This window comes from Telopea speciosissima, chromosome 5, assembly GCF_018873765.1.
Source record: "Telopea speciosissima isolate NSW1024214 ecotype Mountain lineage chromosome 5, Tspe_v1, whole genome shotgun sequence".
NCBI classification, from domain to species: domain Eukaryota; kingdom Viridiplantae; phylum Streptophyta; class Magnoliopsida; order Proteales; family Proteaceae; genus Telopea; species Telopea speciosissima.
The window spans coordinates 64,083,870-64,110,088 of NC_057920.1; the positions used below are offsets into that span (position 1 = coordinate 64,083,870).

The 26,219-nt window shown below is 38.8% G+C and overlaps 3 protein-coding genes across 3 annotated transcripts; all 3 read left to right on the forward strand.

Moving 5' to 3' along the window:
* Positions 1-2,131: 2,131 nt before the first annotated feature.
* LOC122661295 (UDP-glycosyltransferase 88F3-like) lies at positions 2,132-3,644 on the forward strand. The gene has a single exon (XM_043856650.1). It carries the CDS (start codon positions 2,179-2,181, stop codon positions 3,610-3,612), a length of 1,434 nt encoding a protein of 477 aa, XP_043712585.1. The 5' UTR covers positions 2,132-2,178; the 3' UTR covers positions 3,613-3,644.
* Positions 3,645-10,533: 6,889 nt separating this feature from the next.
* Positions 10,534-11,978, forward strand: LOC122661296 (UDP-glycosyltransferase 88F3-like). The gene has a single exon (XM_043856651.1). The coding sequence runs from the start codon at positions 10,557-10,559 to the stop codon at positions 11,976-11,978; it is 1,422 nt and encodes a 473-aa protein (XP_043712586.1). The 5' UTR covers positions 10,534-10,556.
* A 9,141-nt stretch (positions 11,979-21,119) lies between these two features.
* Positions 21,120-22,549, forward strand: LOC122663258 (UDP-glycosyltransferase 88F3-like). Its single transcript, XM_043858944.1, has one exon. The coding sequence runs from the start codon at positions 21,128-21,130 to the stop codon at positions 22,547-22,549; it is 1,422 nt and encodes a 473-aa protein (XP_043714879.1). The 5' UTR covers positions 21,120-21,127.
* The last annotated feature ends 3,670 nt before the right edge of the window (positions 22,550-26,219 follow it).

Here is a 26,219-nt window from a genome sequence, read left to right on the forward strand (position 1 = left end):
CGTACACCTCTCTTTAACGACATTTGCTTCCCTTCTTACTATAAATGCTTAACATTTCCCTTTCAATTCATTTGCCCAAATCAATAAAGCTATCTCTTTTCTGCATCCGTCACCGGAGTGTCGATCTCTTTAGAACTTTTCCTCTAGAAAGTAGAAAATTGATTTCTGTTTTGTTTTTCCGGCTATTCGAATGCAAAGCAACACAACAACTAGGGATGATACCAGTGAAATCGAGACAAGCGGAGACATTAAGATCTGAGATCGCATGGTATCTCTAAATATGCCTTGATTTTAACCGTTGCCTCCACACCTTGTCTTCTTATCTTATTATACTCAGAAAGTAGTTCCAGAAGTAAAACCCATTATCAGATAAATGGATTATCACTTGTTTGAAAATCCTTACTTTGATTCCACCTACTGGGATGTTCAGTATCATATCACCCATAACCCAGAAATCATATAATGTTGGAGATGCAGGAGAAGACTTGAAGTCCGGTGAAGGGCAGTGTGAGCGATGCAGCACCAATTTCAAGGGAAGGGATCGCCCACGGAGAGAGGAGAGAGAGAGAGAGAGATATTGGTGCAATTTTAGGGACAAAATTGTCCAATTTGTAGGATGTTATGTATAAAGGTTACTGTTTTGGCTATTTTTGTAATACCAATCTTTATTGTTGATATATTAGTTAAATGAAAGATTTGATAGATAGTTTTGTGAATTGAAATTTTCCCAATGGTTTTGGATGAGAACCTTTTCCCACAAAACTTGCTACATGTGAAGTCCACCAAATGGACTAATCTTGAATCTTTGATTTCAAAAGGAAATTAACCAGTCAAAATAGCTCATTAAACTTGCTGACGAATGCAGTGATGTCTTGGGCACTACCCACCATGGATTTAGTTCATCGTTATCTGTAATGCAAGTTTTTGCTCCCAAAATATCGAAATGAACATTATTTTGATCATTTTAGTTTACCCTCTATCTGCATTGGATTCTATGATTGATACCAATACAGATAAGGGTGTCAAACGGTGCGATTTTGGTTAGGTGCATATTTTGTAAGGTAGAAATCAAAATCGCATCGGATAAGAATCACTCAAAATCAAAATCGTTTTATTATACGGCTAACAACCGGTTTACATGCGGTTTGTCATACCAGTTCACATCTGGTTTCAACTTTATACCTTTTAATTCTATCATCCATTTCCTTGATATGTGGGAGAAATTGTATATTTCATAAACAAATTAGAATATAATTAACAAATCAGAATATCACTAACAAAACCTTATAATTAATACTCAACCTTCCACCTTTGTATCCTTTAATTCAATTAACCCATTTCATCAACAAATCAGAATATAAGCAATCAACATAGAACCCTATAAAAAATTAACACCAAACATTAAATAAAAGATCTTGATCTTGTTCAAAAGATGATTCCATAAGGTTTCCAACACCACCAAAATCAAGCAAACAAAAGAAGTTCTAATCATCAAAATTATCCCCAAGGAAAAATGACTGAATAATCTAATATTCTGTAATGTTATGCTTCCAAGCTCCAATCTCAATCCAACAGTCCATAATTAACCATAGACATTCTACAAAGATGCATCCACGTCACTTTAATTTTTTAGATGTTCCCGTCTCCACCCATTAGAATTTTCTGCTCTAGAGATTGCAACACCTCCCTGTTATGCAAAGTGAATGTAAATTTTTCTTGTTAATTTCTTAAATGTGATAAAAGATTAATGAAGAAATCGTAAGTTGGTACCTATACTGAACAAGCAAACCCTCCACGGGTATTATACATTAGTTATGGAATCTTGGATTCTATCCGGTTCTATTCGGTTCAAAATTGATAGTTAATCGACGATTATCCGATTTTGAACCGAACCGAACTGGATAGAGAACATGTGAAATCAGAATCGCACCATTTTTTTGTGGTTCGATTCGATTCGATCGTAAACAGTCGGTTCCGATTTCGGTATTCAATTTCGGTTTCATTTTGACACCCTTAAATACGGATCGGTCATATCCAATACCGATTCCAAAAACCCTGCTACTTACTGGGGGATTTTAGTCAATATTCTGTGCGTCCAGGTCCTTGATAGTTGATAGTTTGATACTCATCAAACAAAACCATTGTAAAGAAACACCAGAGGAGAGGAAGCTAAGTAAAATGGAAGGCCGTATAGTGTTATACCCAATAATGGCCATTGGCCATATTGTATCAATGGTGGAGCTGGGCAAGCTCATTCTCCGCCACTACCACCACCGCTTCTCCGTCACAGTCATCATCGCAGAGGGACCTATTGACACCCCTGATGTCACCGCCTTCCTTCGCCACATCTCCGAAACCACCCATTCCATTACCTTCCACCACCTCCCCTCCCTTTTTATAAAACCTTCTCCGAATCGACCCCGTCCATTGGTCTGTACTGAATTCATTCACCTCAACAACCCAAATCTTACCCACGCTCTCCAAACTATCTCGAAGATCTCCAGGGTTCGAGCCTTAGTCATAGATTTCTTCTGTACCCCAGCCCTCACCGTGGCATCCGATCTTGGCATCCCCGCTTACTACTTCCTCACTGGCGGCGCTGTCACACTCTCCTTCCTTCTCTATCTCCCAATCATTCATAAACAAACTACCAAGAGCTTCAGAGACATATCCACCACCAATCTCCACTTCCCTGGTTTGCCCCCAATTCCTGCCTCATACTTGCCCTATCCAGTTCAGGATCGACAGAGCCAGATGTACAATGACGTCTTGGAGATTGGTTTAAACCTACGCAGATCAAAGGGAATTATGGTGAACACCTTTGAGTGTCTTGAGTCAACATTGATCAAAGCCATCACTGATGGGCTCTGCGCACCAGATGGTCCAACCCCACCTGTTTACTGCATCGGACCATTGATAGCCAGCCCTAACAATCGAAGTGGGGAGGGTGATGAAGCTGTACATCACTGCTTGTCATGGCTTGATGCTCAACCAAGTCAAAGTGTCGTGTTCTTGTGTTTTGGGAGTGGAGGTGTGTTCTCAGCAAAACAAGTGAGGGACATCGCTATTGGGTTGGAGAAGAGCGGCCAGAGGTTCTTGTGGGTTGTGCGCCAGCCGGTCTCTGAGGACAATAACAAACACTTGGCGTCGGAACATAAAGACCCAGATTTGGAGGCTCTGTTACCTCAAGGCTTCTTGGATCGGAACAAGGAGAGGGCTCTTGTGGTAAAATCATGGGCACCACAAGTTGAAGTGCTGAATCATGAATCTGTTGGTGGCTTTGTGACTCATTGTGGGTGGAATTCTGTTTTGGAAGCGGTGTGTGCAGGGGTGCCTATGGTGGCGTGGCCTCTGTATGCCGAGCAGCGTATGAACAAGGTGTTTTTGGTGGAAGAGATGAAGTTTGCAATGCCAATGGAAGAATCGGAAAATGGGTTAGTGAGTGCAGCAGAGGTGGAGAAAAGGGTGAGAGCGTTGATGGAATCGGAAGAAGGGAGAGTGCTTAGAGAACAGAGTCGGAAGATGAAGGAAGAGGCCATGACTGTGTGGTCCGAGTGTGGCTCTTCTATGACTGCTTTCTCCAAGCTGGCTGACTCATGGATCAATCACTAACCACTCGGATGACTCAAAGATGTGAACGTGCTGAAATTCTTGTGAATACGATCCATGGGCAGTAAACTTGGATTTTTATCCTCTCAAGTGGGATGCACTACCCAGTGCATCTCATTTGAAAATCCAATCGTACACTCAACATTTGAGACAATAAAAAGATTCCATTGTTCATGTTTTAATGGTTGGATTCTCAAATGTGGTGTACTGGACAATGCACTACACTTGAGAGGATAAAAATCCCATTAGCCTAGAAGCTTCTTCATCAATCGAGATTTATGATATCAAATTTTATAGTAAGAATGACTGTCAATTTATGATTTGAGGGATTTGTAGAATTAAAATTAAACTTGAGCAATATAGAATTCATTGACGAACTTGAACTCAATGACAATTATAGAATTCCACTTTGTAAAGCACTTGAATCGTATCCCTTGAACATCAACTCGATGCTACCAAGGTTCCAAAACTAGGGACTCGGTGCCAACTCGGACCCTTGAAAAATCGAGTCGAGTCGAGATCTCGTCGAGTTGTTGCACTTTTTTTTTTCTCGACTCGAAGCCTCATCTCGATGGGTTTTAGACCTAGTTTGGGGTCTGAAACTTGGTATTCAGCCTATTTTAGGTCATTTAAACACAATGGCACTATCAGATTTTGCAAAAACTAAGTCCAAATAGGAGTTTCAGTTAGTAGGAAAGCAGGACAGACACTTACTTATGCTAGAAACCAGGACAGACACAGAACAAACACACTTATTTATGCCTAATATCATTTAAGTAAATGATATTGCATTTACTTAAGATATTATTCATAAATAAGCAAATACCCCCTATTTGAATCCAATAAAAATAGTTAAAAAATAAAATTCCAAAAGAAAAAAAAGTCAATCCCCAATTCAAGAACAAAAACTGGATTTTTCGCAATAGGTGCAATTTTCAAACTTTCTAACTAACTAGATTTTTGACAGATTCTGCACAGAATTAAGTTTGGTACATAACTCTTTCAATATAAATCGATTTTAGCAATCTTGAACTTGTTGGAAAGCTTTGTTTTGAAAGCTTTCCAACAAGTCTAAGATTGCTAAAATCGATTTATATTGAAAAGAGTTTATGATCTGGTCAAACTTAATTTGTCTTGTCTTGTCAAAATCGCTCGAATGGAAATAATTTTTTGGACATCAAAACAAATGAATATTTTACCGCACTTTTGGTTTTTTAGCAATGTTTTACCATAATAAGATTTATGGAATTTTTAGATTTGAGAAAAACCCCAGTATTAGAAAGTTGAAAATTGCACCTACCACCGAAAATCCAGTTTTTGTTCTTGAACTGGGGGGTTGACTTTTTTTCCTTTTGGAATTTGATTTTTTAACTATTTTTATTGGATTCAAATGGGGGGGTATTTTCTTATTTATGAATAATATCTTAAGTAAATGAAATACAAATACAAAAGCATTTACTTAAATGTTATTAGGCATAAATAAGTGTCTGTCTTAGTTCCTGGCATAGATAGGTGTCTGTATACCAAGAATTTCCAGCAAGATCTCGAGATCTGGCACTCATGTAAAGGACCTACATGGGCATTTTCCTATGTCAAACCGAGAAACTCGGAGATCTCGGAGAGATCTCGCTGAGATCTCGATATCTCGTCGAGATCTCGCCGAGAAAATGTACTTTTAGAATGCGTATGTGATCTCGACTCGATATTTTAAAAAATCGAGAAACTTGGCGAGATCTCGCGAGTTCTCGAACCTTGGATGCTACCACTTATCCTCTAAATAAATGTCAAAGTGATGGTGGGGTTGAATCGTGCCATTGGTTCATATGGGGCTGTGATTTTATGTATAATCCCATTATCTTCAAAAAAAATTGAAAGACTTTGAGTCCTATACTGAGTCCCTCTATTGATCCTTAGTCACTTGATCTTTCTCCCCAATTGATTTTCTACTTAACCTTATAAGACATAAGTGCATTTTATGCTTTGTCCTTGGTCCTAATAAGAAACTTTGGAATACCTAGGGAGGCCATTAATAAAGGATATAAAGTACATTTTTCCATCCTTTGAGTCATGTCACCTATTTACGATACTTCTTAGTGAATTGAACCTTCACATATATAGGATACTTGCGCAAAGATAGTTTAGACTTACTTTCTATAAGTCTCAACGTGAATAACCTTTTAATGTCTGGTATAAGTCCTAATCTACCATTCCGTGAAGCATAAGACTCAGGAAAATAAAAAGATGGAATTTTCATTCATAATATTAGAAACACTAAATATAACAGCACATTCGATACATATATCTTTCCCACAAACACGTCTCCCTTCAAGATTATGGCCTTATCAGACTCAAAAGTTAGTTTCAATCGTGCATTGTTGCGTAGAGAGCCCAACACCAAAATTTTGGCAAATTTCAGGAACATGTAGCACATCCTTCAACAAAGGGTCTTTCCCACTGTAACGCTTAAAGTACTTTGACCCTTATGTTGTAGTGCAGTTGGATAGAGGTGAGTTCTCATTATCTCTTCCTCTTTTGTGCTTTATCTTTTTCTTTGTATGTAGTTTATCATGGTGTTTCTATATGACTTGGAATGTTGTAGTTTAATACCAAATGAAAGTGAAGTTCGATTAACTAGATGGATCGGGGTGCCTAACACCTTCCTAGATCACAACTTAATGCGAACTCAATAATTTGGTCAGACTACTTTAATGGAATTAATAGTTTTGTTTAGGATTTTAGACCCTAATTTAGGTAGCGTCTATGTGTCATTGAACCTTAAGACCCTTTTTGATCTACTATTCTCACAACTACCAACAACTTCTCCATATCAGTTGTATCAATCTCTCATTGTTTGAGCTAGTTCTGTATAAAGGAAATAATCCAATGACTATAATGGCACCATCCAATTATATGTTAGATAAAAAAAATAGCTTTTCTTTTTCACCATCCAATAGATCCGAAGTATATATGATATCTTATGGTCCAATTTACGTTGGAGATGTCTCCTTTCACTTTCAGTTTCAAAAGAAATTCTTTCAAACTATTCTTTTTCTTAGCCCATACGGCGCCAAAAGTCCACATGGATTAGGAAAGTTGCTAACAATCGTTAGCTCGGTTGGTTGGAGGCATTGCCTGATGAGTGTATGCACTCCCAAGAGGTTAAAGGATCCATTCTCTTGGATTGCATATTGCGTCAAAAAGGCACCCCGCGACACGTGGTAAAAATGAATTGGATGGCCGATAGTTTCTCTCTCCATGGAAAAACTTTTCCACATTTCTCTCTCTCCCTCACCATTCCCTTGCCAGAGAAACCGTATGAGACCGCAACCAAAGTTTGAATTTGCTGCGAAGACTTGGCCGACGATTATGATTTCCAGTGCAGAAGAGTCTTTCAATGGAGAGAGAAACTATCGGCTGTCTGATTCATTTTGGCCACGTGTCACCCTTTGGAAGTGCATTTGATGTGTACTTGTGGATCGTGCAATGGAGACCATAAAACCCCCCTGGTGGTATGGATTGTTGACTTGTCTTAACCTTCCCCCTTAGCTAGTAGTTGGCCTGTGGGCTCTTGAGTAGGATAGACTAAGAACGTTAGGTCAATGAAATCCATTTCATACGAGTGGGTCCAAGGGATGGATAAGAGTTGAACACAAGGACCTATGCTTGAGTTGAATGCATCTGGACCGAATATTCCCACTTGAAGATTAGAGAATTGGAGAGGATTTACATCCATGGATTAGTTGAAGTTTTTTTTCAAATATTAATTAATGTTTCAGTTCCAGTTAAACTCATACATTTGCAGCCAAAGACCAAATCTAGCTCCTGACTGGGCAGACATTAGCAATAACCAACAATAGGGGAACTGATCTGCAAATTAAAATAGGGAAATCTTCCTATGAAAGACGTAATAATTGATTATGAAATAATTTCAATGCTGACAAATGCAGTGATGCTTAAGTTTAGAAACAAAATCGACCAGTCAGTCATAATAGCTGATTAATTAAAGAAATACATGAAATAATTTCAATTCTGACGAATGTAGTGATGCTTAAGCACATCCACTGTGTAGAATGTTTTAGTTTATATTCTTGAGAGGATAAATTTCTCCTTCCTACCTATTAACCAATCAAATCATACATGGTTTTAGTGCATAGTATCGGAACGGGTATTGGCGACCGGCAAAACTGATATGGTATCGGCCTAGATTGGACAAAAATACCCTTGAATTTTTTTAAAAAAGGAGTTTTTTTTTTATCATTTTACTCCTTGTTTGTATCATGCTATCGATACGGTATCGACATGATATTGATATCAGTGACTAGCAAAACCGATACATATCACCCGATACGGATGATACGATACCGATACTTAGAACCATGAAACCATAGGAAGAGGAGAAAACTAAGAAAGAAAAATGGAAGGCACAAGGGGTGGAGAAGAGTTGAACACAAGGACTTATGCTTGAGTTGAGTGCATCTCTTTACTAAAAAAAACAAAAAGTTGAATGCATCTGGACTGAAACTTAACATAAAAGTATAGGATTAGTGGCAGGTTTTTCCTAATATTAATGTTTCAGTTCCAGCTAAACTCATACATTTGCAGCCAACGACCAATCTAGCTCCTGACTGGGCAGACATTAGCAATAAGCAACAATAGGGGAATTGATGTGCAAATTAAATTTCAAGATACTGAAATCTTGTCGAAACATTGTATTTTTTTATGGGTTTTATTTGACCATTTTGAGGTGCAAAACATCGAAATGAGCGAAATATCGAAACGGAATGATTGAAATTATCAAAATTTCGATGAAATGGTGCATTTTTTAGATCGAAATATTGCATTTTTTTCATTTCAATCTGTCATCTCGTCTCGGATCCACCAAAATATTCAAAAATTTAAAAATTTCGGCGAGATTTTGAACTATGACTATTATACGTGAGGTTCACGTATTTCTAGAAGCTTCAAGTTTAGAGACGAAATCGACCAGCCTTAATAGCTGATTAATTAAGGGTCTTTTCGATATCATTTTTCATTTTATTTATGATCTATTTAAAAAAATCATTAATAAAAAGTTTTTTTTATAAAAAAATGAAAACTCTTTGGTAGCTATTAGACATAATAGAGTATAGATTGAGAAATCGTTTGGAAAGTAATTATGTGTAAACAATTTTTAATGGTAAGTGAGGAAATTCCCCAATCACCCATCTTTTTTTCCAAATTAACACAAAACTGTGATAAGGCCCGTTTGTTTGTCGGATAAAAGTGGGATAGGCAAAAAAGGGTAAAAAAGTGTATTATTTCTCAATAAAATACCAAGGATTTGTGTGTTTGGATACATGGGGTGGAAAACTTCAAGACAAGCTCATTAAATGCATCTATTCTTGTCTGATGGGGTGGCGCTACTCTTTTTCCCACCTCCATTTACTTTCAAAGTCCTTCTAATTTAGATACTATTCATGGAAAAGTTACTTTTGAGTCAGTCTCTCCTTTTCCTATTTCCATTCTTTTTATTTAGATACTATTCATGAAAAAGTTACTTTTGAGTCAGTCTCTCCTTTTCCTATTTCCATTCTTTTCCATGGAATCCCCCATTTCTTTCTTTTCTCTCCCAGTAAATCCCACCCCATTGTTATTTCTTTTCCTTCTCAACCCAACTCATAACATGTGGGATCCATCCTCGCAAATTTCCCACTCCTTTTTATTCGGCAAACAAGCTTTTTTTTTCTTTTTTTTTTTGGTGAAAGATAAACTTATTTATTGAAACATGTCCAATGCAAGGAATTCGAGTTACATAAATCTGAAATCCAAGGAGAGGGAGATGGCCAAATTGTCTCACACGCTAGAGACAAGATTTTCCAGGTAAAAGAGTCAGCCATGCTATTAATCTCTCTTGCAACATGGTGGAAAGAACATGCATTCAAGCAGAAAAAGAGACCCCTCAACTTGTTTTCCATCTTGGCTTTTGGGGTTTCTCCCAAATCATCCTGTACCGCCATCAAAGAGGTTGTACCTGGAGGCTTCGGTGGAAGAACAGCATTTTCAGAATTGAAAATGCGGGATGGGATCATAGACTCTGGTGGTGAGATTGTTGAGAGATTACGTTTGCGGCTTTTAGGAGAAGAGAATGTGTAAAAAGGAGGAGCTTCCATTATTGGGTGTGGGTTTCAAGTTTCAGTTTCAGCTTGTAAATTTTCATCAAAATTGTCTCTTGCAGTGAATGGTTGTCATTTGTCAATTTCTTCAAATGGTTTCTTTTGTTTGTTTTCATTTTCCTGTTTCCAGCAGTTATTTTGTTCCTTCTATAGTTTTTAAGATCTCTTCTTCCAATGTGTGACATTAATGTCTTCATTGACTCTGTCCAAGTTCAAATTAGAGGCTGGCTTTTCTGTGTGGTTTAGGTCATGAAATCGTGTAATACTGAAGAATTTACATGTGGTTGCCACCGCACTTGCCTTTTCTATTCACTTCGTCTTTTTTCTGGTTTTGGCTGGTATTAAGATGATGGGTCATGGAGGAACTTGGGATAATGGCATGTGACTTGGTGGCACAGATTAGTAGTTACAGGATTTAGAGCAGAAGGAAAGGGTTTTTAATGCTTGGCCATAATCAAGTCTATTATCATTTTGGGATGTTTTCATTTATTTTAAATAAAAATTAACAAGTTTCAAAAATGATACCAAACATATGAAAAAATGAAAATTTATCAAAAGATGAAAATGAAAAATGATACTTGAGGTTAACTTCAAGTTTAGAAAGAAAATTGACCAGACATAATAGCTGATTAATTGAAGAAAAACATATGAAAGACTTTCAATGCTGACGAATGCAGTGATGCTTAAGCATCATCCACTTTGTAGACTGTTTTAGTTTAAATTTCCCCTTCCTACCTATTAACCATAACCAAACCATAGAAAGAGGAGAAGGAGAAAATTAAGGAAGGAAGAAAAATGGAAGGCACAATAGTGTTATACCCGATGATAGGCATGGGACACCTTGTATCAACGATGGAGCTCGGCAACCTCATCCTCCGCCACTACCACAACCGCTTCTCCGTCACAGTCCTCATCGGAGAGGGACCTCAGGACCCTCCTGATGCCACCGCCTTCCTCCACCACATCTCTGAAACCACCCATTCCATTACCTTCCTCCACCTCCCCTCTCTCCCAACCAATCCTTCTCCTAATGGGACCCTCACACAAATCATTCACCTCCACAATCCAAATGTTCGCCAAGCTCTCCAAACCATCTCGGAAACCTCCATGGTTCGAGCCTTTGTCATAGATATGTTTACTACCCCAGCCCTCACCGTGGCATCCGAACTTGGAATCCCCACTTACTACTTTCTCACTAGCGGTGCTGTCACACTCTCCTTCTTTCTCTATCTTCCAATCATTCACAACCAAACCACCAAGAGCTTCAAAGAGATACCCACGACCCATCTCCATTTCCCAGGCTTGCCTTCCATGCCGGCCTCATATTTGCCCGGAACGGTGCAGGATCGAGAGCACCAACACTACCATGACCTCTTAGACATTGGTTTAAACCTTCCCAGATCAAAGGGAATTATAACGAACACCTTTGAGTGTCTTGAGTCAACATTGATCAAAGCTATCACTGATGGGCTCTGCGTACCAGATGCTCCAACCCCACCTGTTTACTGCATCGGACCATTGATAGCCAGTCCTAAAAATCGAAGTGGAGAGGGTGATGAAGCTGTACATCACTGCTTGTCATGGCTTGATGCTCAACCAAGTCAAAGCGTCGTGTTCTTGTGTTTTGGAAGTGGAGGTGTGTTCTCAGCAAAACAGGTGAGGGAGATCGCTATTGGGTTGGAGAGGAGCGGCCAGAGATTCTTGTGGGTTGTGCGCCAGCCGGTCTCTGAGGACAATAACAAACACTTGGCGTGGGAACATAAAGACCCAGATTTGGAGACTCTGTTACCTCGAGGCTTCTTGGATCGGAACAAGGAGAGGGGTCTTGTGGCAAAATCGTGGGCACCCCAAGTTGAAGTGCTGAATCATGAATCGGTTGGTGGATTTGTGACTCATTGTGGATGGAACTCTGTTTTGGAAGCGGTGTGTGCAGGGGTGCCTATGGTGGCGTGGCCTCTGTATGCTGAGCAGCGTATGAACAAAGCATTTTTGGTGGAAGAGATGAAGTTTGCAATGCCAATGGAGGAATCAGAAGATGGGTTAGTGAGCGCAGCTGAGGTGGAGAAAAGGGTGACTGCGTTGATGGAATCGGAAGAAGGGAGAGTGCTTAGAGAACGGAGTCGGAAGATGAAGGAAGAGGCCATGGCTGTGTGGTCCGAGTGTGGCTCTTCTCTGATTGCTTTCAGAAAGCTGGCCGAGTCATGGGTCAATCAATAATCGATTATATTCGGACGGATTCGGATAATATTCTATCCAATGACATCTTCATCGTTTTTCTAATAAGGGTTAGGGTTTCAGACTTGAGAGTTCAACAACTATCATTTCTTATACTTTTCATAGTTTTTGATTTTGTTACGTTTTTTTCTTCGACTGTTTCTTGTATTTATTTTAATAGATAAACAATTTCATGCATCACAATACATAAAACAATAAATATAAACCAATAGAAAATCTAGAAAAAAATCACATTACCTTAATTTATAAAATTATAAAAATAAAAAACTTAATTGGATAGATGAACACAAAAATATATGTCAGACATTTTATTACCGTCGAATTGCTAAACGAATCGGATAATAATCAATCGAATAAGTGGATTATCATATTCGTATCCGATTAGTTTTCAGACGGATTCAAATTCTCCTAAACCGTATTTAGTATGTAAAATTTCAAATTTTATTTTAAGTGTTCAATTTCCCATCTAGTGTTTGAGCTCTTCCGACAGTAAATAGTGGGATCTTTATCCTCTCAATTACACTGCCCGTACTTGACGTCAAGTACATCTAACAGAGGAGGCATAAATGACTATCGTACCCCCTGCCCGAACACATTGCCCAAGATGGGATCCACGTGGGGTCCACTTCCCTCTATTAGATGTACTTGACGTCAAGTACGGGCAGTGTAATTGAGAGGATAAAAATTCGTAAATAGTGAATACCAATGTTAAGACAAACAACATTTTCGTTGTGACTAGTGAAACATAACAAACAAGACAAGAGACGTGGTAGTGTAATTGAGAGGATAAAAATTCGTAAATAGTGAATACTAATGTTAAGACAAACAACATTTCGTTGTGACTAGTGAAGCATAACAAACAAGACAAGAGAGAGAGAGAGAGTACTGATCCGGAGGGATACCCTCTCCCATCTTAATTTTTAGGCAGAAAGTCTCTGGGACAAAATAGCTGATTGAACAAAGGAAAAAGACGCGATGTTGCCTTGGGCAATTGAGTACGTCTTAATGCCCACCTTGTGAGATATTCTTATCTTGTAACCTAATCTTTCTCATTAGGTCACAAAGTAGACGAAGAATAGAAAAGGGACATAAAATAAAGGGACCATATGGTGCTACAGCCTGCAATGTGCCAAAGGCAATAATGTTATCAATGATAGAGATGAGCAAGCTCATTCTCCACCACTATCACTGTCACACCCTGAACCCACCCTCTGGGAGGATTCGATGGTTGACCCGAATACCCAAAGTATTCGAAGACCTCCAGATTCCAGATGCAGTAAATACACGTCACAAGCATAACACAATATCGAGATAACAAGTGTTACATTGATCAGAATGAAGGGAAAGTAAATTACGATAAGTTTTATATACATATTATTTATATTAAGTTCCCAGACGGTCAGTATCCCAAGCTTCACAACCATCGGCTCAAGATACATCTACTCCAAGATATTTACAGTGGAACCTCTTCCACCAAAATAATAGTATTTTTAATAAAAGAAAACCAAAAGATAACCCCACAACATCAGTCCTTGTTTTCCAAGGACACCTTAATCATCCGCATGATTGGGGTCACAACCCTCTGGGTCCACATCAGCATGTTCACCGTAATCATCAGCCTTTGCCTCGAAGTAATTCTTCCTACTACTATCACATCCACCTGTAGGATTATCTAAAAAGAGAAAATTTCATAGGGGTGAGCTCCACCGAGCCCAGCAAGTAAAGGATAGGCCACACACAAGCATTCACAAATACGAAACAAAAATCCTAATGCATGGATTCAATTTTAAACTTAATTTACACCTAAAAAACAATGCCTAAGTCTCTAAGTCGTACTACACCAACAACTCGAAAAAACAGACTTGGGTCCGTCATCTCAACCCAAGCCGAAACCTCAATTGTTGCATGGAGCCCACACCAGTAGTAATCCCTAGATCCTCCCGTGGGTGGACCCCGATAATCATAGCCTGTACCCCACCCCGGTATTCCACACACTCCTCAGCGACAGAAAGCTATGATCACCCAGCACCTGAACCCCTGCTGATAAGGGTTGTAGTACCAAGGAATGACATTTCTAACCATAAGCAATCTAAATGACATAGTACGAAGTGTACAGTGCTCCTGCATCCCATACTACGGCACACCATACCTTTCGTTTCCAAACCGACTACGACATCTATTCTAATACAAAGATTCATATTGCATATCGTTGCACATCACATTGTTCATGTCCATAAGTCATAAATAATGAAATCAATAAATATCATAAGCAAAATAGGAATTTAAATATGCATATGATTCATTAACCAATAGTACTAAGAATAAATTAAACACTCTCAAAAGAAATCAAAGTCTACCCCCACTTACCTTGTATTACTTGTGTTTACGAAGTCCGACTAGTCCATGAGTTGGTTGTCGATAGGTTCGAAGACCGAGAAATTATGTCCTATGATTAATCAACCATACATATGTGTTAGGAGGTGTCCAAAAAATACTTGGGTCCTAGGGTAGGTTAGGGTCAGGTTAGTATGAGGTTTTGTATGGAAATTTTGGATCACTTAGAGGTAGAGCTGGGTAATGTTTTCTTCTAACAAAACAAAATCCTATGAGTCTAATTTAAAATTGGAATCAATGGAATTACAACCCGCAGTGCAGGCAACATCGGACTCAACCTGGGCGTAACTCCGACCTTAAATTCGACCCGACTAGAGGTGCTAACAACATCGGATGCAACACTGGACTCAACCTGGGCATGCTTCCGACCCAACCAGAGGTGCAGACAACATCGGATGCAACATTGGACTCAACCTAGTCATGTCTCCGACCTTAAATCCGACCCAACCAGAGGTGCAGACAACATTGAATGCAACATCCAAATATTTTACTATCAGAATTGGAGTTAATTCATAGCTTAGAAATGATTCTTAAGAAGAATTTCATTATTTCTAAAGTTTACTTAGAGCTTGAAAGTAATAGGATGAGTTCTATAAATCTTGAATTTACTGGGCAATTGAAAGTAAGGGAGATATGGAATGGATTCAACAAGGAATTGCCAAGGAATTGCCATTAAACTTGTGATTAAAGAAGAGAGTAAAGTAAAGATGAGGTTATTACTTCAAAACAACAATTTGGAATTCCAAGAATTCCATCTCTTCCCTTTTCTTCTCTTTTCTTCTCTTCTTCTTCTTCTTCTTCTTCTTCTTCTTCTTCTTCGTCTTTTCTTTTCTCCTTTTTTTTTTTTTGTTTTTGTTTTTTCTATTTCTAAAGTTTACCAGAGTAGAGGTAGTAACGGTGAATGGGTTTAGTTTGTTTTAGTTAACTCATTAACACACACAACTAAATTATATTATATTATTAAAATTGTTAGTTAATTGTATTTTATTCCCATTATGATCAATACCCTATTGTTTTAATAATCCACTCACATGACACCTTACACCATGTGCTAGGTGGTTTAAATCTAAGATAACACTTCACACATTTACACCATAGGCTGCCACCTCCTAAACCTACTAAACCATGTTAATAATGATAAATAGATAAGCATTAAGGATTTTCTACCCATCTACCCATTACGTTGACACCTAAACACTCCCACCTCCTAACCTTTGCTTAACACCTAAACACTTGCTAGGTGGCTAAAACCTATAGATACACCACCCTAGTTACTAATGCCACCTCCTTTTTCACTATTTCTCTTAACAATCAATACAATATAACCCCTATGTTATATAAATCATATATATATATATATATATATATATATATATATATATATATATATATATATATGTATAAACACTACACCATAGTACATTATATACTATAAAATTATTATAATTTATATAACTTATATAAAAAAAAATTTTAATATTATAATACATCTTTATTTTTAGTAACATTAATATAATATAACCCTCTTGAATAACATATAATAATGTATTAAACAGAATCCTTGGAAGTTCGCATATGACCTGCATCGGATGCGAGGCCGGATCCAAGCCTAGGCGTGAATCCGTGCTTGGATCCAATGTACCCTACTATTCAGTCCACATCGGACTCAAGGTCGGATGCAAGACTCTGCTTGCCTCCTGTAGACACCAATTTTTGTCACCACCTTTGGTGAGGATGACAACGGGACACGGATGATGGGTGACGCGTTTTTTCCCTTTATGAACCCCAAAATCACCTAACCCATAAGCCCAGAAACCATTTGGAATCCAAAAATGGCCCATTTGGGCCCAAAAAATGAAATGAGGGGAAGTACACTATCCACGGCACCGTGGAGGGTTCCTACGGCACATATGTACTTTTTCACGGCGCCAAGACCACTTTCGACGTTAGCCAGATGACGTCGCCCACGGAGGTCTTATCCGGCCCAGGCTGGGGGTCCCCTCCCCCTATAAATAGGAGGGTCCCCCTCCCCTCAAAAGGAGGTTTTTCGGGTAGGGAGACCCTCCATAGGTGGTTTTCACCCCTTTTTTCTCCTTTTTTTCACCCTCTTTCCCTTGTGAGTGTGTGAATGAGTAAAGCTCTTTTGGCGTGGGTAGATCCTTCGATTACCCGTCTGATAATAGAGCGATTTTGCTCTTAGAGTTTGTTATCCCGTCAGTGTAAGGATAACAAGCGAAACCCCCGTCACAGACGTTACTCTGTCTGTTTGTTTACTACCAAGCCCCTTAAAAGAGCCGTTATTCTGCCCAAAAGGAATCGGCGTCGGTCCGTTCGTCCGTCTCTCCTGAGCCAAGGGAACACATTCACACAGGTAAAATTATTGCATTTTCATCGATTCGATGTAGTCTCCCATCGTCTTATCATTTTACTGTATATGTTGTAGATTTAATGTAGTTCATAATGTCATAATATAGCATACATAATGTTCCCCCCGTAATAAAAGAGAGAGAATATTCATTATTTTGTAGCATCTATTATAGAGAGACCTGTTTCGACTGGGCGAGGTGGGTGCCTAACACCTTCCCACACTCGTAACCTGACCCCTTACCCAAACCTCTGGTCGGACCATATGAAGTTATGTAGCCCGATTCTGTTCACAACGGATAGGACTACACTTAATGGGTCCTAGGCCCTAACCCTAGGTGGCGACTTCACATTATTTTAATATATTTGATGCATGATCCCAATCCCCTGATGTCATTTTAATACATGATAATATTATCCATATTAATTCACTCGTCGCCAAAGAGGCTGCGAAAACCTCGTCCATGGCGAGGACCACGGTACTTACACCTCCGATGCCTCAATCATGGCCTTTTGCCCATGTAATCCTAGGGCTTTTCTTTGGGGATCTTCCCCACCTTCTTTAACACACTCTCGCCAAAAATATATAAGTTTAAAATATCCAACACGGCTTATGCTTGTCAGTGAATGAAACTTACCACGATCCATACATCTGTCGATGGGTCTTGCAACTACACAGGGGACGTATCTGTCATTTTACTGGTACATGACACATTGTTGTAAAGATTTTTTCTTCATCATTTCCCCAATCGAACACCCAACCAAAACTCCATAATATACTCGATGCCACGACTTCGGGTTCCGGATCTATAATCGAATTCGGGTTAGGGTTTGGGTTTCGGACTTACAACCAAAGTTCAAAGTAGCTCGGGTTTTTGGGCATGGGTGTAACAATCACCACCGCTTCTCTGTCACTGTCCTCATTTTAGCCTCTTTAAGATGGCAGTCGCCCCTACTTCTACGACACCAATGGAATTGTCAACCATATATTTAGTTACCAGCCTTATCTAAGACTTTTCTTTTATTTAGGCTACGTTTGGTAACGGTCAGAGTAAAAAACGGGCGTTCTTGATAAGAAACGTTCTTTGGTGTTTCTGGTAAAACCTGTTCTTCCAAATTTTATATTATAATAGTATCATTTGCTTCTAAATTATGCAAAAAAATACTTGTAAAATCTTTTTCTCTCTTACCAACCTTTGCATAAAATTAAAATATCTCATTAACATAATCAAAGTAATTACAAAAATAAGTCAAATTTCAAAGATCCCATTAAAATTGGGTTCTTGTGTGGATTAGTGCCATAACTGACTATGCTATGAACACTTGAATAAAAAGGGCCTTGGTGGATTCGAACCACCCCCCCCCCCTTTGGAACATGCTCATGTTCCAAGTGCTCTATCAATTTGTCTCAGTTTTGACACGTTCCGAGACAAAACCCACCTGGAATTTTAAATGTCATCTTGTTTGTGAGATTTTACCGAGAGAGCGAGATAGAGAGGTGAGAAACAGAGAGAGATGAACAGATATATAGCAAAATAGAGAGACGGAGATGTTTCCTGCACCACTGTACGATCCGTTCGGTGAAGGTGGAGTTCAGACCATTTCTTGGAGAAGGAGGTTGAGAGAGAAGGGCTACCTGGATCTCAGACCATTTCTCAAAGAGTGAGAGCGAGAGGCTACCAGGATCTCAGGTGGAGTTCAGACCTTTCTTCAAGAGGAGGTTGTCACCGTTTCTCAGGTGGAGTTCAGGTGGAGTTCAGACCGCAGATGGAGTTCATACCTTTTCTTCAAGAAGGAGGTTGAGAGAGAGAAAGAGAGATGATGAGAGATTTACCTGGACGGTGGAGGGACAGCAACAGCAATCGTCGAGGGATCTCGGTGAGGACGATGCGAGAGATGAGCGAGAGAGAGATATCGTTAAGGAGACATGAGCAATCATCGAGGGATCTCGTTAGGGCTCTATCAAAACATGGGTAACAGTTTTTGGTTTTGATCCAAAAAATGTAAAACAACAAATTGTTGTTATTACAAAAACGTTTTTAAATTCATAAACTGTTATAAATATCTATTTTTGTTATAAAAAACAAGTGAAACAAAACAGATTTCTCAAATGCGTTTTCTGTGCTAATTGTGTGCTGGAAACATTAATAGCACAGAAACAATAGAAAAGTAACATTGTCAAACGGTACCTATGTCTCTCCTCTTCCTATTTCCATCCTTTCCCATGGAATCCCTCATTTCTTCCTTCTCTCTCACACTAAATCCCACCCCACTACAAAATATATATTTCATTATTTCCTTTCCTTGTCAACCCAACCCATAACATGTAGGATCCACCCTCACAAGTTTCCCACCCCTTTTTATCCTACAAACAAATTTTTTTTTTATTTTGATGAAAGATAAACTTATTTATTGAAGCGTGTCCACACAAAGAGTCCGAGTTACATAAATCCGAAATCTAAAGAGAGGAAGATGACCAAATTGTCTCACACGTTAGAGACAAGGCTTTCTGGGCAAAAGAGTCAACCACGCTGTTAATCTCTCTTGGAACATGATGGAAAGATCAGGCATTGAAGTAGAAAAAGAGATCTTTCGACTTGTTTTCCATCTTGGCTTTTGGGGTTTCTCCCAAGTAATCCTGTACCGCCATCAAAGAGGTTGTACCTGGAGGCTCCTGTGGAAGAACAACATTTTCAGAATTGAAAATGCGGGATGGGCTCATAGGCTCTGGTGGTGAGATTGTTGAGAGATTACCTTTGCGGCTTTTGGAGAAGAGAATGTGTTAAAAGGAGGAGCTTCCATTATTGGGTGTGGGTTTCAAGTTTCAATTTCAGCCCGTAAATATATTTGTCTCTTGCAGTGAATGGTTGCCATTTGTCGATTTCTTCAAATGGTTTCTTTTGTTTGTTTTCACTTTCCTGTTTCCAGCTGTTATTTTATTCCTTCTATACTTTTTTAATTAAGATCGTCTATGGCCCAGCTGCCCATAGCAGCCTGTGCGGTACAGATTGGGTCGTGCGCGCAATAATTGCCTTATCCCCTGCCCAGCGTCTTGCCTGAGCGAAGGTAATGCGATCATTTCACGAGCGGCCCTATCACATCGCACAAGCTGCTACGGGCAGCTGGGCCATAGGAGATCTGGATCCTTTTGGCTGGCTTTTTCTGAGTGGTCTGGGTCATGAAATCGTGTATTACTGCTGAAGTATTTACATGTGGCTGGTCTCTGGTCCACTACTGCACTTGCCTTTTCTATTCACTTCGTCTTTTTCTGGTTTTGGCTGGTATTAAGATGAAGGGCTATGGAGGAACTTGGGATAATGGCATGTGACTTGGTGGCACAGATTAGTAGTTACTGGATTTAGGGCAGAAGGAAAGGGTTTTTAATGCTTGGCCATAATCAAGTCTATTATCATTTTGGGATGTTTTCATTTATTTTAAATAGAAATTAATAAGTTTCAAAAATGATATCAAACACATGAAAAAATGAAAAATGATACGTGAGGTTCACTTCAAGTTTAGAAAAAAAATTGACCAGACATAATAGATGATCAATTAAAGAAAGACATAAGAAAGACTTTCAATGCTGACGAATGCAGTGTTGCTTTAAGTAAGGATGTAAACGGATCGAATTCGGTCGGATAGTGGCATTATCATATTCGTATCCGATTATATTCGGACTGATTCGGATAATATCCTATCGATTTTTTGACAAATTCGGATAATTTTCGGATACTGATTTTTTAAATACAAGTTCTCCTAAATGGATATGAATACGGATCGAATATGATTTTTCGACTATCCGTTGATATATTTATCGTTTTTATGATGAGGGTTAGGGTTGAAACTTGAGAGTTCAGTAACTACCATTTCTTCTACTCTTCTTAGTCTTTTATTCTCTTACGTTTTTTACTTTTGATTTTTTAATAGATATGTAATTCCATAAATCACATTGCATAAAATAATATATATAAACCAATAGCAAATCTAGAAAAAGAATCACATTATCTTAACTTATAAATTTATAAAAATAAGATAACAAAATTCAATAAGGTAACTTAAAAGGATAGACAAACATAGAGTTATATTTCAGATATTTTATTAATGTCAGACTGTTAAACGAATCGGACAATAATCGATCGGATAGGGGGATTATCATATTCGTATTCGATTAATTTTGGACGGATTCGGATACTCCTAAACGGATACGAATGCGGATCAAATACGGATTTACGTATATCCATTTACATCCCTAGCTTTAAGCAAAGCATCATCCACTTTGTAGAATGTTTTAGTTTAAATTTCCCCTTCGTACCTATTAACCATAACCAAACCATAGAAAGAGGAGAAGGAGAAATCTAAGGAATGGAAGAAAAATGAAAGGCACAATAGTGTTATACCCGATGATAGGCATGGGACACCTTGTATCAACGATGGAGCTCGGCAACCTCATCCTCCGCCACTACCACAACCGCTTCTCCGTTACAGTCCTCATCGGAGAGGGACCTCAGGACCCTCCTGATGCCACCGCCTTCCTCCGCCACATCTCCGAAACCACCCATTCCATTACCTTCCTCCACCTCCCCTCTCTCCCAACCAATCCTTCTCCTAATGGGACCCTCACACAAATCATTCGCCTCCACAATCCAAATGTTCGCCAAGCTCTCCAAACTATCTCGGAAACCTCCATGGTTCGAGCCTTTGTCATAGATATGTTTACTACCCCAGCCCTCACCGTGGCATCGGAACTTGGAATCCCAACTTACTACTTTCTCACTGGCGGTGCTGTCTTACTCTCCTTCTTTCTCTATTTTCCAATCATTCACAACCAGACCACTAAGAGCTTCAAAGAGATTCCCACCACCCATTTCCAATTCCCGGGCTTGCCCTCCATGCCGGCCTCATACTTGCCCGAACGGGTGCAGGATCGAGAGCACCAATTCTACCATGACGTCTTAGACATTGGTTTAAACCTTCGCAGATCAAAGGGAATTCTGACGAACACCTTTGAGTGTCTTGAGACAACATTGATCAAAGCTATCACTGATGGGCTCTGCGTACCAGATGCTCCAACCCCACCTGTTTACTGCATCGGACCATTGATAGCCAGTCCTAAAAATCGAAGTGGAGAGGGTGATGAAGCTGTACATCACTGCTTGTCATGGCTTGATGCTCAACCAAGACAAAGCGTCGTGTTCTTGTGTTTTGGAAGTGGAGGTGTGTTCTCAGCAAAACAGGTGAGAGAGATCGCTATTGGGTTGGAGAGGAGCGGCCAGAGGTTCTTGTGGGTTGTGCGCCAGCCGGTCTCTGAGGACAATAACAAACACTTGGCGTGGGAACATAAAGACCCAGATTTGGAGACTCTGTTACCTCAAGGCTTCTTGGATCGGAACAAGGAGAGGGGTCTTGTGGTAAAATCATGGGCACCACAAGTTGAAGTGCTGAATCATGAATCGGTTGGTGAATTTGTGACTCATTGTGGGTGGAACTCTGATTTGGAAGCGGTGTGTGCAGGGGTGCCTATGGTGGCGTGGCCTCTGTATGCCGAGCAGCGTATGAATAAGGTGTTTTTGGTAGAAGAGATGAAGTTTGCAATGCCAATGGAGGAATCAGAAGATGGGTTAGTGAGTGCAGCTGAGGTCGAGAAAAGGTTGACTGCGTTGATGGTATCGGAAGAAGGGAGAGTGCTTAGAGAACGAAGTCGGAAGATGAAGGAAGAGGCCATGCCTGTGTGGTCAGAGTGTGGCTCTTCTATGATTGTTTTCAGAAAGCTGGCCGAGTCATGGGTCATTCAATAATCGATTATATTCGGATGGATTCGAATAATACTCTATCCATTGACATCTTTATCCTTTTTTTTTAGGAGGAGCGTTAAGGTTGAGACTTGAGAGTTCAACAATTACCATTTCTTCTATTTTTCGTAGTCTTTCATTTTCTTACAGTTTTTACTTCGATTGTTTTTTGTATTTATTTTAATAGATATGTGATTCCATGCATCACATTGCATAAAACAATAAATATAAACCAATAGAAAAATATAGAAAAAAAATCACATTATCTTAATTTATAAAATTATAAAAATAAAAAACTTGATTGGATAGACGAACACAAAGATATATGTCAGACATTTTATTGTCGTCGAATTGCTAAACGAATCGGATAATAATCAGTCGGATAAGGGGATTATTATATTCGTATCCGATTAGTTTTCGGACGGATTCAGAATTTTTGTATGTCAAATTTCAATTTTTATTTAAAGTGTACAATTTCCCATCTAGTGATTGAGCTCTTCCCGCAATAAATAGTGAATACTAGTGATAAGACAAACAACATTTCATTGTGACTTGTGAAACATAACAAAAAAGATAAGAGAGAGAGAGAGAGAGAGAGTACTGATCCTGAGGGATACCCTCTCCCATCTTATTTTTTAGGCAGAAAGTCTTTGGGACAAAATAGCTGATTGAACAAAGGAAAAGACGCGATGCTGCCTTGGGCAATTGAGTACGTCTTGATGCCCATCTTGTGAGATTTTCTTATCTTATAACCTAATCTTTCTCATTAGGTCACAAAGTAGATGAAGAATAGAAGAGGGACATAAAATAAAGGGACCATATGGTGCTGTAGCCTGCAATGTGCCAAAGGCAATATTGTTATCAATGATAGAGATGAGCAAGCTCATTCTCTACCACTATCACCCCCGCTTCTCTGTCACTGTCCTCATTTCAGCCTCTTTAACACTCCAGACACCAATGGAATTGTCAACCATATATTAGTTACCAGTCTTATCTAGGACTTTTCTTTTATTTAGGCTACGTTTGGTAACTGTCAGAGTAAAAAATGGGCGTTCTTGATAAGAAACGTTCTTTGGTGTTTCTGGTCTAGAATGTCGTTCTATGTATGAAAAATGATCTGAAGAACATATTTAAAACGAAAATGACGTTTGGTAAAATCTGCTCTTCCAAATTTGATATTATAATAGTGTCATTTCCTTCTAAATTATGCCAAAAAAAATACTTGCAAATTCTTTTTCTCTCTTACCAACCTTAGCATAAAATTAAAATATCTCATTAACATAAGCAAAGTAATTACAAAAATATGTCAAATGTCAAAGATGCAATTAAAATTGGGTTCTTGTGTGGATTAGTCCCATAACTGACTATGCTATGAACAGTTGAATAAAAAGGGCCTTGGTGGATTCGAACCACCCCCCTTTGGAACATGCTCATGTTCCAAGTGCTCTACCAATTTGTCTCGGTTTCGACAAGTTCCTAGACAAAACCCACCAAGAATTTTAAAATTTTCATTATTCGATCGAGTTTGGCTGGTTTAGGCCAGGTTTCGGTCGAACCTTATCTTCTTTAGGTTCTAAAATCACCTATCTCGACCGCAAACCTTCATTTGAATAAGAATTTACAAAATAAATACCCTGTAGTTGATCCAATAATCAAGCATTGCCGAAAGTATTTACTTCATGATTTAAAAAATCGGGAATCGGGCAATTTGGATTGGAATCGACTGACACTTATTCCGATTTCCACCAATCCTTACTGTTATTACCTGAATTGGAATCAGATAGTCCAAATTGGATCCGAATTGGTCGATTCATAGTCATTTTCTTTTTCTAATTCATCTTGAATCATACCGATTTAGTGTTCAATTCCTAATTCTTGAACTGATTCAATTCTCATCATTCAAGCAGAAATTTGACTTCGTAGCTATGCATCTCAGTTTAGAAGTTTGAACTTAAAAAATGTGGGTGAAAGGTCAGACTCAGACCTCAACTTTAGACGCTCACGTAAGTGTATACATTTGCAAATCTTTAGGATACACATTGAAAGGATGATGATAGACAATGTTTACATTCTTAAAACAAAAAAGGGGGGCATCTTAATGTTTTATTTGGATTCAATGTATTATTCAGGGTTCGAGTACTTTATAATTATGTGAACTAATTATAATACTACTTTAGTGTTTGTATCGTATCAACGCGTATGTTAGTAAGCTTGGATCAATAACCACAAATACCATTTTCAGTGATTTTTTGTTAATGTAATTCATGGATTGTGTTTAAAATGTGAAAAATAGACTAACTTACAAAAAATCAGACCTAAAAACCTTGTTTTGGGTTCGAAACCTTGATTTCCCCATCAATGAGAAAAAATCCTTGGTTTCGACCAAGTTTCGAACGAAACCTACTAAAACTCGATTTTGACCAGGTCGAAACCTGGTTGAAACCCGAGTTTTTAAACCTTGGTTAAAACAGAACTTGAAAGATTCATTTGTTTAAACTCTGGACAAGTATTCTTTTTGTTCTTTGATGGCTAGGTTGAAATAAAGATCAAATGTCAAAGTCAAAAGGATGGTCCGTGGGATTTTGTTGAGAATTTAGTCATGGGAGTGTGATGTCGGAATCATAGTACTTTAAACCCCATTCTCTTATGATTTTGAGCACCATAAATGAAAAAAAAAATTGAACCAATTCAGTGTTCTTTATTATTAAATGAGGAATGAGATGATTTAGTTCAAAGTGTTAGGATCAGTACGTTCCAAAAACCCGAGGTGCAGGCATCTTCCCAAGCAAAAAAGAAAGGTTTCAGACCAAGAGTATTGAACAGAACTATCAAAACCAGATATGATTCATGGTTGCTTCTCACAGCCACTTCAGCTCCAACAGAGAAAGTTATTCAGACCAAGAGTATTGAACAGAACTATCAAAACCAGATATGATTCATGGTTGCTTCTCACAGCCACTTCAGCTCCAACAGAGAAAGTTCTCCCCAAACTCCTGGGCTGATCGGAGTTGAATTGATGAGAATTCCAAGACCATCTACTCCAATGGAGAAAGTTCTCCGCCAAATGGTTAATGGATCACCATCTCTTGAGGGTTCAAATATGTTGTCGCTTCCACCGGAGTCATCAATCTGACACAGATTATAGGATATTGGCAGTGAAACAATCCCTCTAATGATTCTCTTCCTTCAAACCCTAAACCCTCTTTCTATTTGAGTAACAGAGGAAGGGCGGGGTGTGAAGTTAGGGATGCCCTATGGGCAAAATGGTAAGCTCACATCCTAAAAGGAGTATATTAGTCATTTGAGGGTAAACTTAACCAACACCATAACACCTAACTAACAAAGTGGGAACTCAAGGATACGGTTGTATAATTTAGAAACACAGGGGGTCACTCTGTATTTAGTACAAACCTCAGGGGGTGGCAGTATAATTTCTCCTTTTTCTTTTCTTAGGTTCAGGTTCAGGTTCAGGTATACCAAGCTGGCAACCTTTGCTAGGCATCCCCAAGCCTTCAAGTGTTTCAAAGATGATCTCTTCCCATGTCACAACTCAAAGGATATTGTGCATGTCTACTCTTAATATGGTATTCTATTTAGGACATGACATGCATATAATAGGACTTCACCCCCTCAAATTCAATGGTAAACTTGAATGTAATAACATGGAGTTCATAAC

Coding starts and splice junctions, on each gene's coding strand:
- LOC122661295 (XM_043856650.1), top strand. CDS start 2,179: ATGGAAGGCCGTATAGTGTTATACCCAATAATGGCCATTGGCCATATT.
- LOC122661296 (XM_043856651.1), top strand. CDS start 10,557: ATGGAAGGCACAATAGTGTTATACCCGATGATAGGCATGGGACACCTT.
- LOC122663258 (XM_043858944.1), top strand. CDS start 21,128: ATGAAAGGCACAATAGTGTTATACCCGATGATAGGCATGGGACACCTT.